This window comes from Mobula hypostoma, chromosome 6 (genome assembly GCF_963921235.1).
Source record: "Mobula hypostoma chromosome 6, sMobHyp1.1, whole genome shotgun sequence".
In the NCBI taxonomy this organism is placed as follows: domain Eukaryota; kingdom Metazoa; phylum Chordata; class Chondrichthyes; order Myliobatiformes; family Myliobatidae; genus Mobula; species Mobula hypostoma.
The window spans coordinates 193,036,677-193,056,641 of record NC_086102.1 but is presented as its reverse complement, the minus strand read 5'-3'; the positions used below and the strand labels follow the sequence as shown (position 1 = coordinate 193,056,641).

The following is a 19,965-nucleotide window of genomic DNA, read 5'->3' as shown; positions in this document are numbered from 1 at the left end:
TTTTGAGCGTTCCCAGACCCAAAAAAATAACCTACCAAATCATACCAAATAACACATAAAACCTAAAATAACACAACATATAGTAAAAGCAGGAATGATATGGTAAATACACAGCCTATATAAAGTAGAAATAATGTATGTACAGTGTAGTTTCACTGAACAGAATCGCCAAAACCGATTTGTAAAAAAAAATCGTCACGTACTCTGATGCGCACGTCATGCATGCGCACATCACGTATGCGCACGGCACACATGCGCACATCACACATGCGCACACAGGTGCTCGCACAAGGCTTCATGGTCATGGCAGCCTTTCTCAGGGTAAACACAGTGAGAAAGTTGACAACCCTACTCCACCCACTCCACCCCCCCCCACCCCCCGGTCGGCCGGCCGGTCCGTGAGAATATTGTCAATGTTAGACCGGTCTGCGGTGTAAAGAAGGTTGGGAACCCCTGCTCTAGCCTCTGACTCCTGCCCTTCCCTCTCCTGACTGTTACTCACTTTTCTGTCTCCCCATTCCCCAGTGTGACTACTTGCCTATAGCTCCTCTCTATCACCTCCTCACTCTCCCTGACCAGACGAAGGTAATTGAGGTGCATCTCCAGTTCCCTAACATGGTCCCTAAGGAGCTGCAGCTCAACACACCAGGTGCAGATGTGGCTGTCCGGGAGGCTGGGAGTCTCCTGGACCTCCCACATCTGACACCGAGCACAAAAAACCAGCCTCACAGACATACTTCGGGTCTGTATTCTACTCAGGCAACCTACCTGGCCTCGACCCGTTAACACCGAAGCCCCGTTGAGCCAAAGCTTTCCTACTCTGTCTCCGTCTACTCCGTCCCCTGCTCCTCTGACGCTTGTTCTATAAGGCTGTCTCCTTCTAAACTCTTCTTGCTGTTTCATCACAATCTCTACATTAAGGTAGTACAAGGCAAAACAATAACATAATGCAGAATAGTGTTATAGTTATAGTGAAAATGCAGTGCAGGCAGACGATAAGGTACAAGGCCAAAGACTGCAGGTGCTGGAATTTGGAGCAACACACAGTGCTGGATGAACTCAGTGGGTCAGGCAGCATCTATGGAGGGAAATGGACAGTCAATGTGTTCGTATACACCTTTTATCCAGACCACTCACATTTGAGTCCAGATGAGGTGTCTTGGTCCAAGACACCAACTGTCTATATTCATCCATAAATGTTCATGCTATCAGGTTGGAGGCTACCCAGACAACATATCAGGTGCTGCCTCTCCAACCTGATACCATTGATATCAACTTCTTCAACTTTGAGTAATTCCTTCACACACCCCTTTCTTTTTCCATTCCCATTCTGGATCATCTTCATCTTACAGAACAAGTTCCTTACCATCTGATCAAAAAGTGCCCAGAACATTGGAAGGGGGATATAGAGGAAGAGAACTCGGGAAACCATCTTAATTTCTTTGATCAACTGTTTCTGTAAACAAAAAAAAAAGTAGATTTAAGTATTGCATCAATAAATACTTTGGCTTATATGTGTAAAATAATATGAACAGTTATTTCAAAATGACCTAGATTAAATTATTCAAAAAAGCCAATGTAAGAGTCTCACGTAACTGGATACTTTTCATTTGCCCAGTCAAGCCAATGTTCCCTCTTTGGATAAGTGCTGGAGCGATGTTTCCACCGATTGTGAATTGAAAACTGTAAGGAAAGACATTTCTTTACCATTTCACCGAGACCCGGATTTTGAAATTGACCAAAGAATTTAAGACTTGAAATTAACCTGCACTCAGGCTGATCAGGAAAATGTTTTCCCAGGAAATCCATGGTTAGACCATAAGACCATAAGACAAAGGAGCAGAAGTAGGCCATTCAGCCGATCGAGTCTGCTCCGCCATTTTATCATGAGCTGATCCATTTTATCCTATTTAGTCCCACTGCCCCGCCTTCTCACCATAACCTCTGATGCCCTGGCTACTCAGATACCTATCAATCTCTGCCTTAAATAAACCAAATGACTTGGCCTCCACTGCTGCCCGTGGCAACAAATTCCATAGATTCACCACCCTCTGACTAAAAAATTTTTTCGCATTTCTGTTCTGAAAGGGCGCCCTTCAATCCTGAAGTCATGCCCTCTCGTACTAGACTCCCCCATCATGGGAAACAACTTTGCCACATCCACTCTGTCCATGCCTTTTAACGTTCGAAATATTTCTATGAGGTCTCCCCTCATTCTTCTAAACTCCAAGCAATACAGTCCAAGAGCGGACAAACGTTCCTCATATGTTAACCCTCTCATTCCTGGAATCATTCTAGTGAATCTACTCTGTACCCTCTCCAACGTCAGCACATCCTTTCTTAAATAAGGAGACCAAAACTGCCCACAGTACTCCAAGTGAGGTCTCACCAGCGCCTTATAGAGCCTCAACATCACATCCCTGCTCCTATACTCCATTCCTCTAGAAATGAATGCCAACATTGCATTCGCCTTCTTCACTACCGACTCAACCTGGAGGTTAACTTTAAGGGAATCCTGTACGAGGACTCCCAAGTCCCGTTGCATCTCAGTACTTTGAATTCTTTCCCCATTTAAATAATAGTCTGCCCATTTATGTTTTCTGCCAAAGTGCATAACCATACACTTTCCAACATTGTACTTCATTTGCCACTTCTCTGCCTATTCTTCCAATCTATCCAAGTCTCTCTGCAGACTCTCCGTTTCCTCAGCACTACAGGCCCCTCCACCTATCTTCGTATCGTCAGCAAACTTAGCCACAAAGCCATCTATTCCATAATCCAAATCATTGATGTACAATGTAAAAAGAAGCGGCCCCAACACTGATCCCTGTGGAACACCACTGGTAACCAGCAGCCAACCAGAATAGGATCCCTTTATTCCCACTCTCTGTTTCCTGCCAATCAGCCAAGGCTCTATCCACATATGTAACTTTCCCGTAATTCCATGGGTTCTTATCTTGTTAAGCAGCCTCATGTGTGGCACCTTGTCAAAGGCCTTCTGAAAATCCAAATATACAACATCCACTGCATCTCCCTTGTCTAGCCTACTGGTAATTTCCTCAAAAAATTGTAATAGGTTTGTCAGGCAGTATTTTCCTTTAAGGAATCCATGCTGAGTTCTGCCTATCTTGTCATATGCCTCCAGGTACTCTGTAACCTCATCCTTGACAATCGACTCCAACAACTTCCCAACCACAGATGTCAAGCTAACAGGTCTATAATTTCCTTTTTGCTTCCTTGCCCCCTTCTTAAATAGCGAAGTGACATTTGCAATCTTCCAGTCTTCCGGAACCATGCCAGAATCTATCGACTTTTGAAAGATCATCGCTAATGCCTCCGCAATCTCCACAGCTACTTCCTTCAGAACACAAGGGTGCATTCCATCTGGTCCAGGAGATTTATCTACCTTTAGCCTATTCAGCTTCCTGAGTACTTTCTCTGTCGTAATTGTGACTGTGCACACTTCTCTTCCCTGCCACCCTTGAGTGTCCGGTATCCTGCTGTCTTCCTCAGTGAAGACTGATGCAAAATACTTGTTCAGTTCCTCTGCCATGTCCTCATTTCCCATTACAATTTCTCCAGTATCATTTTCTATTGGTCCTATATCTACTCTCACCTGTCTTTTACTCTTTATATACTTGAAAAAGCTTTTAGTATCCTCTTTGATATTATTTGCTAGTTTCCTTTCATAGTTAATCTTTCCTCTCTTAATGACCTTCTTGGTTTCCTTTTGTAAGGTTTTAAAGACTTCCCAATCCTCTGTCTTCCCACTAATTTTTGCTTCCTTGTATGCCCTCTCCTTAGCTTTAACTTTGGCTTTGACTTCTCTTGTCAACCACGATTGCATCCTTTTTCCACTCGAAAATTTCTTCTTTTTTGGAATATACCTGTCTTGCACATTCCACATTTCTTGCATAAATTCCAGCCACTGCTGCTCTGCCGTCTTTCCCGCCAGTGTCTCTTTCCAGTCAACTTTGGCCAGTTCCTCTCTCATGCCACTGTAGTTTCCTTTACTCCACTGAAATACCGACACATCAGATTTTGGCTTCTCTTTTTCTAATTTCACAGTGAACTCAATCATGTTATGATCACTGCCTCCTAAGGGTTCCTTCACCTCAATCTCTCCAATCACCTCCGGTTCATTACACAATACCCAGTCCAGTACAGCCGATCCCCGAGTGGGCTCAACAACAAGCTGTTCTAAAAAGCCATTTCGCAGACATTCTACAAATTCTCTCTCTTGAGATCCAGTGCCGACCTGATTTTTCCAATCTACTCGCATGTTAAAATCCCCCACAATTATCATAACACTGCCCTTCTGACAAGCCTTTTCTATTTCCAGTTGTAATTTGTAGTCCACATCCCTGCAGCTGTTTGGAGGCCTATAAATAACTGCCATCAGGGTCCTTTTACCCCTGTTATTTCTTAGCTCAACCCATAAAGATTCTGCACCTTCCGATCCTATATCACCTCTTTCTAATGACTTAATATCATTTCTTACCAATAAAGCCACGCCTCCCCCTCTGCCTACCTTCCTATCCTTCCTTTCTTTTTCAATCTTTTTATTAATTTCAAAATACAGAAACAGAACATAGCCATAATATAAATAGAAGGAGATGTAATGTTACACTTAAAAAAATTAATTGCAAAACCAAGTAGTGGAAATTAACAAACCTCCCAAACATGTAGAACTAACCATGGATAATACAAAATAAAAAAAAACTGGGAAAAAAAATGAAAAAGAAAAAAAAACAAAACAAAAAAAAACCCATCCCCAACGAAAAACAAAATTAATCAACTAACCTGAAAGACTTGGGGAAAACTAACAACTTAAAAATGGAAAAGAAGAAAACCTTAGTGTTGACGACTCCAATCCCCTCCAACAACAGTACAGGGAGATAAAACAAGTCTGGATATGATCAAATTACATCAAATGAAAATGCTGAATGAATGGCCTCCAAGTTTTTTCAAACTTAATAGAAGGGTCATAAACTGCACTTCTAATTTTCTCCAAATTCAAACACACCATAGTTTGTGAAAACCAATGAAATACTGTAGGAGGGTTGATCTCTTTCCAATTCAACAAAATGGACCTTCCAGCTATTAAAGTAAGAAATGCAATCATCCTTCGTGATGAAGAGGTTAAATTATTTAAGTCTATCATTGGTAGTCCAAAGATAGCAGTAATTGGGTGAGGTTGTAAGTCTATATCCCCAGGGCCAGATGGTCTGCATCCTAGAGTGCTTAAGGAAGTAGCCCAAGAAATAGTGGATGCATTAGTGATAATTTTTCAAAACTCGTTAGATTCTGGACTAGTTCCTGAGGATTGGAGGGTGGCTAATGTAACCCCAATTTTTAAAAAAGGAGGGATAGAGAAACCGGGGAATTATAGACCGGTTAGCCTAACGTCGGTGGTGGGGAAACTGCTGGAGTCAGTTATCAAGGATGTGATAACAGCACATTTGGAAAGCGGAGAAATGATCGGACAAAGTCAGCATGGATTTGTGAAAGGAAAATCATGTCTGACGAATCTCATAGAATTTTTTGAGGATGTAACTAGTAGAGTGGATAGGGGAGAACCAGTGGATGTGGTATATTTGGATTTTCAAAAGGCTTTTGACAAGGTCCCACACAGGAGATTAGTGTGCAAACTTAAAGCACACGGTATTGGGGGTAAGGTATTGGTGTGGGTGGAGAATTGGTTAGCAGACAGGAAGCAAAGAGTGGGAATAAACGGGACCTTTTCAGAATGGCAGGCGGTGACTAGTGGGGTACCGCAAGGCTCAGTGCTGGGACCCCAGTTGTTTACAATATATATTAATGACTTGGATGAGGGAATTAAATGCAGCATCTCCAAGTTTGCGGATGACACGAAGCTGGGTGGCAGTGTTAGCAGTGAGGAGGATGCTAAGAGGATGCAGGGTGACTTGGATAGGTTGGGTGAGTGGGCAAATTCATGGCAGATGCAATTTAATGTGGATCAATGTGAAGTTATCCACTTTGGTGGCAAAAATAGGAAAACAGATTATTATCTGAATGGTGGCCGATTAGGAAAAGGGGAGGTGCAACGAGACCTGGCTGTCATTATACACCAGTCATTGAAAGTGGGCATGCAGGTACAGCAGGCGGTGAAAAAGGCGAATGGTATGCTGGCATTTATAGCGAGAGGATTCGAGTACAGGAGCAGGGAGGTACTACTGCAGTTGTACAAGGCCTTGGTGAGACCACACCTGGAGTATTGTGTGCAGTTTTGGTCCCCTAATCTGAGTAAAGACATCTTTGCCATAGAGAGAGTACAAAGAAGGTTCACCAGATTGATTCCTGGGATGGCAGGACTTTCATATGAAGAAAGACTGGATGAACTGGGCTTGTACTCGTTGGAATTTAGAAGATTGAGGGGGGATCTGATTGAAACGTAGAAGATCCTAAAGGGATTAGACAGGCTAGATGCAGGAAGATTGTTCCCCATGTTGGGGAAGTCCAGAACGAGGAGTCACAGTTTGAGGATAGAGGGGAAGCCTTTTAGGACCGAGATTAGGAAAAACTTCTTCACACAGAGATTGGTGAATCTGTGGAATTTTCTGCCACAGCAAACTGTTGAGGCCAGTTCATTGGCTATGTTTAAGAGGGAGTTAGATATGGCCCTTGTGGCTACAGGGGTCAGGGGGTATGGAGGGAAGGGTGGGGCGGGGTTCTGAGTTGGATGATCAGCCATGATCATAATAAATGGCGGTGCAGGCTCGAAGGGCCGAATGGCCTACTCCTGCACCTATTTTCTATGTTTCTATGTTTCTATATTTAGGACCGTTGAAATAATATCGAAAATATCTTTCCAATATTTCTCCAACAAGGGACATGACCAGAACATGTGGGTTAAAGAAGCTATCTCGGAATGGCATCTGTCACATATTGGATTAATATAAGAGTAATAACGAGATAGTTTATCTTTGGACATATGAGGCCTGTGCACTACTTTAAACTGTATCAACCTATGCTTAGCACATACAGAGGATGAATTCACCAACTGAAGAATTTTTCCCATTTTTCAGTCGGTATAATAATCTCAAGTTCTCTTTCCCAGTCAGCTTTAATTTTATTAGAAGCATCAGGACATAGATTCATAATTATATTATATATAATTGCTACTATACTTTTCTGAGAGAGATTTAAATCTAAGATTTTTTCCAAAGTGTCCATTGGATATGGATGTGGAAAATTAGGAGAGACAGTAATTAAAAAGTTTCTAATCTGTAGATATCTAAAAAAGTGAGATCTGGGTATTATATTTATTAGAGAGTTGATCAAAAGACATAAAACAGTTATCCAAGAATAAATCGCGAAAAGATATTATACCTTTGGTTTTCCAATCAAAGTAAGCTTGATCCATCGTAGAAGGTTGAAAAAGAAAATTTGATATAATAGGACTTGCTAGAATAAATTGATTAAACCCAAAAAATCTTCGGAATTGAAACCATATACGTAAAGTATGCTTAACTATTGGGTTGTTCATTTGTTTATATGATTTAAAAGAAGTAAAAGGAAGTAAAGTTCCTAAAACCGAACCGAAGGAGAACCCTTGTAATGAATTAGATTCAAGATTTACCCAATGAGGATTTAAAGATGCGTCCAAATCTTGTAACCAGAATTTTAAATATCGAATATTAATTGCCCAATAATAGAATCTAAAATTCGGGAGGGTGAGCCCCCCGTCCTTTTCAGATTTCTGTAGATACCTTTTACCTAACCTAGGATTTTTATTCTGCCAAATATAAGAGGAAATTTTTGAATCTACGTTATCAAAAAAAGATTTTGGGATAAAAATTGGAACCGATTGGAATATATACAAAAATTTAGGCAAAATGATCATCTTAATAGCATTAATCCGACCAATCAAAGACAAAGAGATTGGGGACCATTTGGTAAATAAAAGTTTAATCTGATCAATTAAAGGTAAAAAATTAGCTTTAAATAAATCTTTATACTTTTTCGTAATTGTTATCCCTAAATATATAAATGAATCAGTAACCAATTTAAATGGTAAACGTCCATAAATAGGTACATGCTTATTTAAAGGGAATAATTCACTCTTACTAAGATTCAATTTGTAATCAGAGAAGTTACTAAATTGAGCTAACAGATCTAGGATAGCAGGAATTGACTTCTCCGAGTTAGAGATGTATAACAACAAATCATCTGCATATAATGATAATTTATGTATTTCGTTTCCACGGGTAATACCAACAATATTTGGCGAGTCACGAATAGCAATTGCTAAAGGTTCAAGAGCAATATTAAATAGTAAAGGACTAAGAGGGGAACCTTGCCTAGTACCACGAAAAAGAGGAAAAAAAGGAGATCTATAATTATTTGTACAAACCGAGGCTACCGGGGAGTAATATAACAATTTAATCCAAGATATAAATGTCAAATTAAAATTAAATTTCTCAAGAACATTAAATAAATAAGGCCACTCAACTCTGTCAAAGGCTTTCTCGGCATCTAATGAGATAATACATTCCGGGGTAGTAAATGAGGGGGTATAAACAATATTCATTAACCTCCTAATAATAAAGGATGAATAGCGATTTTTAATAAATCCGGTTTGATCCATAGAAATAATTTGAGGTAACACCTTCTCCAGTCTAGTTGCTAGAATTTTTGAAAAAATTTTAGAGTCTACATTCAGAAGAGATATCGGTCTGTATGATGCACAATCAGTAGGATCTTTATTCTTTTTAAGAATTAAGGAAATAGAGGCTTCATAAAACGATTGTGGTAATTTACCTAAGCTGATTGCTTCCTTGAATATTCTAGACAACTTAGAAGAAAGAATGGAGGAAAAAAATTTAAAAAATTCCACTGTAAACCCATCCGGACCGGGTGCTTTACCGGAATTCAATGATGAGATTGCAGTTATTATTTCTTCCTCTGAAATGGAAATTTCTAATGATAGGCAATCTTCGGGTGATAGTTTTGGAAAACTCAATTTACTTAAAAAATCATGCATGAAATTAGAATCATGAGGAAAATCAGAGTGATATACAGAGGTATAAAATTCTTGAAAGGTTTGGTTTATCCCAACATGATCAACTGTGAAAGTATCATCCTGTTTACGAATCTTAGTAATTTGACGTTTAGCCGAACCAAATTTCAATTGGTTAGCCAGTAATTTACCCGATTTATCGCTATGAATATAAAAATCACTTCTAGTTCTCATTAATTGATTTTCAATCAAGGATGTTAATAATAAGCTATGTTCCAACTGGAGTTCAACTCTGTGTTTGTACAGCTCCTTACTGGGAGAAATAGCATATTTTTTATCGACTTCTTTAATTTTATCAACCAACAAAAGTATTTCATTGTTAATACGTCTTTTCAAACCAGCCGAATAGGAAATAATTTGACCACGGATATAAGCTTTAAAGGCGTCCCAAACAGTTCCGTTGGAAACTTCTTCCGTAGTATTAGTTGAAAAGAAGAAATCAATCTGCTCCTTTACAAATTTGACAAAGTCCTGATCTTGAAGCAAAATAGGGTTAAATCACCATTGTCTGCTAGTACAAAAGGTATCCATTAGCTTGATGGAAAGTTTCATTGGAACATGATCTGAAATAGTAATAATGTCATAATTACAATCAACTACATATGGAATCAAACGAGAGTCAATCAGAAAATAATCAATACGGGAAAAAGAATGATGTACATGTGAAAAAAAGGAGAATTCCATATCATTTGGATGTAGAAATCTCCAAATTTCTGAAATCCCAGAATCCAACATAAAAGAGTTAATAATAGTAGCCGACTTATTCGGTAAAGCCGGACTACCTATGGATCTGTCCAGCATGGGATTCAAACATAAATTAAAATCACCACCCATTATCAACATATACTCGTTTAAATAAGAAAGGAAGTGAGTAAGTGTTTAAAGAATTCAGGATAATCCACATTCGGAGTGTAAACATTAACCATAGCAACTTTTTCATTAAAAAGTACCCCAGTAATTAACAGAAATCTGCCGTTAGGATCTGAAATAATGTCTTGACGAATAAATGTAATTGAGGGATCAATAAAAATTGAAACGCCTTTAATTTTGGCTTGAGCATTTGAATGGTATTCTTGTCCTTTCCAAAACTTAAAGAAGCGTTGATTGTCCTCTTTCCTTACATGAGTCTCTTGTGCAAAAATAATATGAGCATTCAGTCTTTGGAACACTTTGAAAATCTTTTTCCCTTTTATTGGATGGTTTAAACCATTTGTATTCCAAGAGACAAAATTAATAGTATGAGCCATAACTAAAAATTAACCCTTTGGTAAGTAAGGGGTTAACCATAATGTGAGCTCACAAAATCAGAAGAGGAATGCATGATTAGAGAGGAACCGGAAATCTCGACACTGCGGACATCTTTGTAGTTCTGAATCAGCCCAATAGAAAAAATTAGAAAAGAAAAAGACATCCCCCTCCCCCAACCCCAAGTAGAACCTCGAACTAAGCCAGAGAAGGCTGAAAAAAAGCACTAATACTAACTTTAACCCCATTACTGCAGGGGGCAACTCCAAAAAAAAAATGTTAAATAAGTGACCTCCCAAAGACTAATATATCTGAAAAGTAAACAGTATTGTAAATTAGTCTACATAGTAAAAATTACTAAAATATATGAAATAAAAAAAACAGTATCAGTACATATAATTAGTTAATTATAAGCGAGTAAATAAAAAATCGCTTCCAAGATAAGAAAAATGGATTATGGGAAGAAGAAGCATAAGAACATGGCGTCCCAAAAAAAAAGATTATAGAAAAAGAAAGACAAGTCGCCATTTTAATTATGCGAAAATCAAAAATAGGAAACATATAACTACAAATGACCGTCGGATCGGATCATTAGTAATAACGAAAAAGGATAAGTTAAAACAAAAGGTTAACAAAGGGAAAATGATGTTATTCACAGGAGATAAATATTCTATATAAATTATAGAATAATCACTATAGTAATAAACAAAGAACAAAAATTTTAGACTTATAAAAGATCTTCATTGCACAGTAGTAGAAGGTTTATTTTGAAGAAAAACACCAGAGAGAAAAAAAATTGGTGCTGGAAGCACCAGACACAAATTAAGAGAGGGTGTCTGTATCAGATGGGAAGTTATCATCCAAAAAGCTTCGAGCAGCAGTTGTAGAATGGAAGACACGACGATTTCCATCGGGAAGAGAGATTCTGAGTCATGCAGGGTACAGTAGTGCTGGTTTGAGATTTTTTTGATAGCATTCCGACATTAAAGGTTTAAAAGACAGTCGTTCCTTCATCACTTCAGGACTGTAGTCTTGAACTATCCTGAAGGAATGCTGACGATACTTGATCATCCCTTGTCGACGAGCGATCTGGAGAAGTTGTTCTTTAACATTAACATAATGGAAATGAAGAATAACTGGTCTGGGTTTGGAAACAGCCGCTACCGACTTTACCCACGGTATACGATGGGCGCGGTCGAGTAATGGAGGATCGTTGGGAAAAACTGAACCGAACGAATCCTTTAAAAGTTGAGCAAAGAATATTACAGGATCTCCAACCCCAACGTCCTCGGGTAAGCCAATTAAACGTAAATTTTGTCTTCTCGATCAATTCTCAAGATCAATAACTTTGGATTTAAGTTGTTGGAGCTGTTTAGTAGTCGAAGCTAGATTCTTCTAAGATCTCAACTTTGGTATCCGTCTTCTGAGATTTAGTATCCAGCTCAGAAATTTTTGCATCGTGTTTTTGAACATCAGAATTCAGGGATTTCAAAGAATCCGTGATTGATTTTAAATCTTCATTGAGGCTTTGACGATGTTGTTCAAATTGAGCAGTTAAACTTTCAGATAATTTTATCCGATGCTGCTCAAACATTTCCTCCAAACACTTCATCATAACTTCGTAAGTTAATTCCGTTTGTTTAGAGTCACCTTTCTTCTTTCCTCCGTTCCCATCAGCGTCTTTCCCATCTTTGGTTTTAGATCTCGTACTCATTTCTTTAAGCTCAAAAGATGCAGTTGACAAAAGGAAATCAATTAATCAGTAAGTCAGAGAGATAAAGTAAGTCTTCTGGTGTACTTAAAGTTGATTAAATCAAGGAGATCATAGGTTAAAAAGGATAACGGGAATGGAGCGAAGCCAGAGAGACGACCTCACTCCATGAGCGCTCCCTGCAGAATCCCCTTCCTATCCTTCCGATACACCGTGTATCCTTGGACGTTCAGCTCCCAGAGACATGCATCCTTTAGCCAGGTCTCAGTGATGGCCACAATATCATACCTGCCAATCTGTAGCTGTACAACAAGATCATCCACCTTATTTCTTATGCTGCGTGCATTTAAGTACAACACCTTAAGACCAGTATTTGATACTTTTTGCTTTGATTTCACTGCAACTTTATTGCACTGCAACTCATCCCAATGGCTACACATTTGCCCCATCACCTGCCTCTCTTTCCTGACATCTTTACTGCTCACTATCTTAGATTCATTTCTGTTTTCTCCTTTCTCTGCTCTATCGTTCCGGTTCCCATCCCCCTGCCAAATTAGTTTAAACCCTCCCTAACAACTCTATTAAACTTTCCCGCCAGGATATTGGTCCCCTTCAGGTTCAGGTGTAACCTGTCCTTTTTGAACAGGTCATACTTCCCCCAGAAGAGATCCCAATTATCCAAGGATCTGAAGCCCTTCCCCCTACACCAGTCTCTCAGCCAGGCATTTATCTGCCTGATCCGACTACTCTTGCCCTCACTAGCACGTGGCACAGGTAGCAATCCCGAGATTACTACCCTGGAGGTCCTCTTCTCAGCTTCCTTCCTAACTCCTGGAAATCTCTCTTCACGACCTCCTCCTTTGTCCTATCTATGTCATTGGTACCAACATGTACCAAGACAACTGGCTGCTCACCCTCCCCCTTTAGAATATTCAGGACCCGATCCGAGACATCCCGTACCCTGGCACCTGGGAGGCAACACACCATGCGGGTATCTCTGTCAGGCTCAGAGAATCTCCTCTCTGTTCCCCTGACTATGGAATTCCCCACGACTACCACATGTCTCTTCACCCTCCTTCTCTCCTGCACAACAGCGCCAGGTTCAGTGCCAGAGACCTGGTCACCGTGGGCGTCCCCCATCAGGTCATCCCCCTCAACAGCATCCAGAACAAGATATTTGTTGCTGAGGGGGACAGCCACAGGGGTGCTCTCCACTATCCGGGCATATCCGTCAGTAATACCAAGGAAATAATTGTGGGCTTCAAGAAGAGGAAATCCCGGGAACATACACCAGTCCTCATTGAGGAGTCAGCATTACAAAGTTGAACAGTTTCAAGTTCCTGTAGATCTATCCTGGATCCGATTACATTGCAGGTACATCAGCAGCTATATCTCATTAAGAGCCTGAGGAGATTAATATGTCACTAAAGACTCAAGCAATTTCTATAGCTGTACCATGGACAGCAGTCTAATTGGATGCATCTCTGTCTGGTATGAAGAACTGAAAAAAGTTGCAGAGGGTTCTAAACCAGGCCAGCTCTATCATGGACATCTTCAAAAGGTGATAGCTCAGAAAGGTGGCATCAATCATTAAGGACCCCACTACCCAGGCCATGCAATCTTCTCATTACTACCATCAGGGAGGTGTTACAGGAGCCTGAAGACACACACTCAATGTTTTAGGAACAGTTTCTTCCCTTCCACCACTTTCAATGGTCTGTAAACCCATGAACACTATTTACCATTTATACTCTCTTTTTTGCACTACTTATTTAATTTTTTATACATATTTTTCTGAGTGGTATTAATCTGTATTTTCCCTCAATCCTGGGCACTCTACCAGAAGACTGGGAGCTTGAGGTTTGGTGTAGTGTCCTTGCTGTTCCTAGCAGCGCACTCTTCAGGACTGAGATCTCAGATATTATTCCCAGGATTTATGAAGCCATTCTCCCAGTCCAAGTGTCACAGCTCCAAGTGCTCCTGTCACCACTGGGATTACTCTGGCTTTAACCTTCCACATCCTTTCCATCTGCTCTTTCAAGCCCTGGTATTTCTCCAACTTCTCATATTCTTTCTTCCTGGTGCTACTGTCATTCGGAATTGCCAAATGTATTACCATTGCTTTCTTCAGTTCCTTGTCCAATATTACTGTATCTGGTTGGTTGGCCAGTATCTGCTTATCAGTCTGTATCTGGAAGTCCCACAGGATCTTAGCTCTGTCATTCTCCACGACCTTCTCGGGGGTTTCCCATTTGGACTTGGGACTGCCCAATCCATACTCAGCACAGATGTTCCTGTACACAATTCCTGCAACTTGGTTGTGCCATTTAGTGTATACTGTCCCTGCCTGCATCTTGCACCCTGCTACTATTGCTCCTGTGCTCAGCGCCTGTTCATGCGTAGCCACAGGCAGTGCCTCTGTGCTGTTCCTCAGCCCTGCCATTTCTAGCCATTGGTAGGACTTTTTAATGTCAGCCACCTCTGATATCTGGTGATGGTAAATACTACCTCACTTTTTTAATATATATTATTCCTGTTTATGCACGATTTTTAATCCATTCAATATACGTATACTGTAAGTGATTGATTGATTGATTGATTTATTATCGTTTTTCTTCTTCTATATTATGTATTGCATTGAACTGCTTTTGCTAAGTTAACAAATTTCCCGACACATGCCGCTGATAATAAACCTGATTCTGAATGTGATGGTACATCCCATGCAATGACTTTTCCTGCCATGGCCTCTGGGTCCACTATGGCTCTGCTTTACCTACTTTAATTTTCATGTCCTCTGCCTGTTATCTGAGGTATCTCCTAGCAGGTCGTCCTTAGGGGCTATCTACTGACATACTCAAGGATGTTTTGCATTTCTTCCAGTTCCTTCCTTAAAGAGTGGAGTGAAATTTGCAATCTTTCAGTCCTCTGGACCATGCTAGGATCAAGTGATTCTTGAAAGATCATGACAAATGCATCCATTATCTCTTCAGCAACCTCCTTCAGGACCCTGGGATATAGTCCAGCTGGTCCTTGAGTTTGCTTAGCACTTTTACCTTTGTAATAGCAATGGCACTCACTCCTGCTCCCTGACCCTCACAGACCTCTGGCACACTGCTGGTATCTTCCACAGTGAAAACAGATGCAAAGTACCCATTAAGTTAATCTACCATTTCTTTGTTCCTCATTACTACCTCACCAGCATCATTTCCCAGTGATCCAATATCAATTCTCACCTCCCTTTTACTTTTTATATAATTGAAAAAACTTTTGGTATCCTGCTTTGTATTATTGGCTAGTCTGCCCTCATATTTCATCTTTTCCCTTCTTATAGATTTTTTAGCTGCCTTTTGTTGGAGGTGAGGACCTTGCAACTAGGGAGTAAATTGAAAAGCAGAACCAAAAATGTGGTAATTGCTGGATTACTACCTGAGCCACGTACAAATAGGCACAGGATCAAGAAGTTTAGAGAGTTAAATGCGTGGCGGATAGGGCTTTAAACTAAATAGAGGGCGGTGGGTTCAACAGTTTGGAAAAGTATCGACAAATAAAAAAGAAAAGTGTGGATAAAGATAAAGTAAAACAAAAGATAAAAAAGAGAAAAGTAAGGGTGGATCCAGAAAAGTCAAGTGCAAAAGAGAAAAAGCACAATGAGTGTAAGGGCACTTTATCTGAATGCCTGTAGTATTCAAAACAAGGTCAGTGAACTAACATACATCAAAGTTGCTGGTGAACGCAGCAGGCCAAGCAGCATCTGTAGGAAGAGGTGCAGTCGACGTTTCAGGCCGAGACCCTTCGTCAGGACTAACTGAAGGAAGAGTGAGTAAGGGATTTGAAAGTTGGAGGGGGAGGGGGAGATCCAAAATGATAGGAGAAGACAGGAGGGGGAGGGATAGAGCCGAGAGCTGGACAGGTGATAGGCAAAAGGGGATACGAGAGGATCATGGGACAGGAGGTCCGGGAAGAAAGACAAGCGGGGGGGTGGGGTGACCCAGAGGATGGGCAAGAGGTATATTCAGAGGGACAGAGGGAGAAAAAGGAGAGTGAGAGAAAGAATGTGTGCATAAAAATGAGTAATAGATGGGGTACGAGGGGGAGGTGGGGCCTTAGCGGAAGTTAGAGAAGTCGATGTTCATGCCATCAGGTTGGAGGCTACCCAGACGGAATATAAGGTGTTGTTCCTCCAACCTGAGTGTGGCTTCATCTTTACAGTAGAGGAGGCCGTGGATAGACATGTCAGAATGGGAATGGGACGTGGAATTAAAATGTGTGGCCACTGGGAGATCCTGCTTTCTCTGGCGGACAGAGCGTAGATGTTCAGCAAAGCGGTCTCCCAGTCTGCGTCGGGTCTCGCCAATATATAAAAGGCCACATCGGGAGCACCGGATGCAGTATATCACCCCAGTCGACTCACAGGTGAAGTGATGCCTCACCTGGAAGGACCGTTTGGGGCCCTGAATGGTGGTAAGAGAGGAAGTGTAAAGGCATGTGTAGCACTTGTTCCGCTTACACGGATAAGTGCCAGGAGGGAGATCAGTGGGGAGGGATGGGGGGGGAACGAATGGACAAGGGAGTTGTGTAGGGAGCGATCCCTGCAGAATGCAGAGAGAGGCGGGGAGGGAAAGATGTGCTTAGTGGTGGGATCCCGTTGGAGGTGGCGGAAGTTACGGAGAATAATATGTTGGACCCGGAGGCTGGTGGGGTGGTAGGTGAGGACCAGGGGAACCCTATTCCTAGTGGGGTGAATAATAACATTATAGTGGCACAGGCAATAAACAGAAAAATATCTGAGGCATGTAAGAATGGAACAGCAATTATCATGGGGGACTTTAATTTGCACATAGTTTGGGCGAATCAAGTTTGTCAAGGCAGTCTTGAGGAGGACTTCAAAGAATGCAACTGTGATGACTTTCAACAGGATGTTACTCATCATATAAGGGAATGTGCTATTTTAGATCAGGTCCTGTGAAATGAGACAGGGAAAATAAGTGATCTGGTAGTTAGAGATCCTCTTGGAAACAGTGGTCACTGTATGATTGAGTTTCTCATGCAAAAAGAGGGTGTAATAGTTTGATCTAAAACCAGTGTATTATGCCTAAACAATGGAGACTATAATGGAATGAGGGAGGAGTTGGATAGGGTAGGCTGGGAACACAAGCTATATAGTGGGACGGTTGAGGAACAGTGGAAGACTTTCAAAGAGATTTTTCAGGGTGCTCGTTGAAAGTATATTCTAGTTAAAAGCAAGGGCCGTAAGGGAGGAGAAAGCCAGCCATGAATAGCTAAGGAAATAAAGGAAGGCATCAAACTAAAAGCTCATGCATACAAAGTCGCCAAGAGTAGTGGGAAACTGGAAGATTGGGAAAACTTTAAAAAGCAACAAAGAACCACTGAATGAGCAATAAAGAAAGGGAAGGTAGATTATGAAAATGAGCTAGCACAAAATATACAATTGAATAGTAAAAGTTTTTACAATTATTAAAAGCAGAAAATGGTGGCTAAAGTGAATGTCGGTCCCTTGGAGGACGAGAAGGGGGAATTGATATGGGTAATGAGGAAATGGCTGAGGCTTTGAATGACTATTTTGTGTCAGTCTTCACGGTAGAGGACATGTCTAACATGCCAAAGAGAGATGATATGGATATGATGGGAGGTGAGGACCTCAATGCAATAGCTATCACTAAAGAGGTAGTGCTGAAAAAACTTGTGGGCCTTAAGATAGACTCATCCCCTGGTCCTGAAGGAATGCATCCCAGAGTACTGAAAGAAATGGCAGAGGTTATAGTCAAGGCTTTGGTGATCATCAACCAAAATTCTCTGGACTCTGGGCAGGTCCCAGTGGATTGGATTAGGATTAAGATAATTTTTTCCATAGATGCTGCCTGGTCTGCTGAGTTCCTTCAGCATTTTGTGTGTATTATTTGTGACTGGTCAGGAGAACTAAAAAAGTTCTGTTGCGGTGATAGAGCATCCCGAAGGCTGTGCTCCCTGCCCGGTGCCCAGGTTCTGGACAACTTATCTGACCTGAAGAGGAATTTGAAGTGGAAGGGGAAAGATCCAATTGTTGTGGTTCATGTGGGTAACAATGTCACACCACTGTTCAAAAAAAGATTAGGTAAAAGGCAGGTAACTACAGGCCCGTTAGTTTAACATTTGTAGTTGGGAAAATGTTTGAAGCTGTCATTAAAGAAGAAGTATGAGGCACCTGGAAAGAAATGGATCCATCAGGCAGATACAGCATGGATTCAGAAAAGGCAGGTCCTGTTCGACAACTTACTGGAGTTCTTCGAGGGTATAATGAGCACAGTGGATAGAGGGGAACAGATGGACGTTATTTACTCAGATTTCCAAAAGGCATTTGATAAGGTGCCACATAAAAGACATCCATAGGATAAGGAAGCATAAGGTTGGGGTGATGTATTAGTATGGATTGCTCTTGCAGAGCAGCACACCATACCCACTTCCATTTTCTTACAGGAGAACTGCACTCGTGACCCCAATCCGTCATCTGAGGTTAATTGATTTTGAGTTTTCATAGATTTTTTTTAAATGTCTTAAAACAAAGCTGTTTACTGAATTACCCAGGGCTGTGAAAGTAAATTTCAACTGTAGAAGTCTTAAACGGGAATATAGTCCCAAATGGGAATACCTGAGGATTCCCTTTGGAGCTGCATCCAAACAGTATCCTTTTAATGGTACCATCTTAAATCAGCCACACACCTTCTTAAATTAGAACACACATCAATCCTCATTGAGGGATCAGAAGTGGAAAGGGTAAGCGGTTTCAAGTTTCTGGGTGTCAACATCTCTGAGGATCTATTCTGGGCCCAACATATTAATGCAATTGCTCAGAAGGCCTGGCAACAGCTGTCCTTCATTAGGAGTTTGAAGAGAGTTGGTGTGTCAAAGACACAAATGTCTACAGATGTACTGTGAAGAGCATTCTAACTGGTTGTATCACCATCTGGTATGGAGCAGCCACTGCACAGGATCAGAAAGAGATGCAGAAAATTGTAAACTCAGCCACGGGCACTAGTCTACCCAGCATTGAGGACATCTTCAAGGAGTGATGCCTCAAAAAGGCAGCATCCATCGTTAAGGACCCCCATCACCCGAGACATGCCTTCTTCTCATTGCTACCATCGAGGTGGAGGTACAGGAACCTAAAGACACACAGTTTAACTTTTCAGGAATATCTTCCCTCTGTCATCAGTTTTCTGAATGGACCTATGAACACTACCTCAGTATTTTTTTCTCTCTCTTTGTACTTTATTTAAATTTCATTTTCCTTTTTCACATATACTTACTGTAATTTAAAGATTTTATTGCTATGTATTGCAATGTACTGCTACTGCAAAGCAACAAATTTTATGCCATATGCCAGTGATATTAAACCTGATTCCGATTCTGAATCTTCTGAATTCTTTAGCCAAAAAGTGGAGTCCCTCTGGAATTCAATGCCAAGTGATTGAGTATATTTAAAGCAGAGTTGGATAGGTTATTAATTAGTAAGGGCATCAAATGTTAGGTGGAGAAGGCAGAAGAATGGAGTTGAGAGGTAAAATAAATTAGCCAAGATCGAATGTTGGAGCAGATGCAATGGCTGAATTATCTAATTCTGCTCCGATGTCTTAAGATCTAACCCATTATAATGCCCCTAGTGTTTTCCTCTGGTAAGAGTGAAGTCAGGGAAACAGAGATTCAATCACTGTCAATCTGCAGTTCAAGGGAAATGGCAAGTGTTCCAGAGAAAGGAACTAACTAGTCTACTCTTTGAATGAACTATTACAGGCCAATAGTTTCCTCTCGTGCTCTAGTATTCTTAAGTTTAAACATCTTCATTCATATATAATAATTAATATAGTAAGAATTGGTGTGTTTAATGGTTCTGTGCCCGTACTTGATATGGGTCAGGATGAGGGTGAATCTCATTGAAACCTGCTGGATACTGAAAAAGCAGGGTAGAGTG

General features: G+C 40.8%; 1 protein-coding gene across 3 annotated transcripts in view; it reads right to left on the bottom strand.

Moving 5' to 3' along the window:
* Positions 1–19,965, bottom strand: part of slc15a2 (solute carrier family 15 member 2) — a 243,672-nt gene that overhangs the window by 130,240 nt on the left and 93,467 nt on the right. For all 3 annotated transcript variants that reach the window (XM_063052514.1, XM_063052516.1, XM_063052515.1), the window contains 2 exons: positions 1,597–1,683; positions 1,367–1,456 (listed from right to left, as the gene is read on the bottom strand). In XM_063052514.1, coding sequence (XP_062908584.1) covers positions 1,367–1,456; positions 1,597–1,683 — 177 coding nt within the window. The remainder of the gene's footprint in view (positions 1–1,366; positions 1,457–1,596; positions 1,684–19,965) is intronic.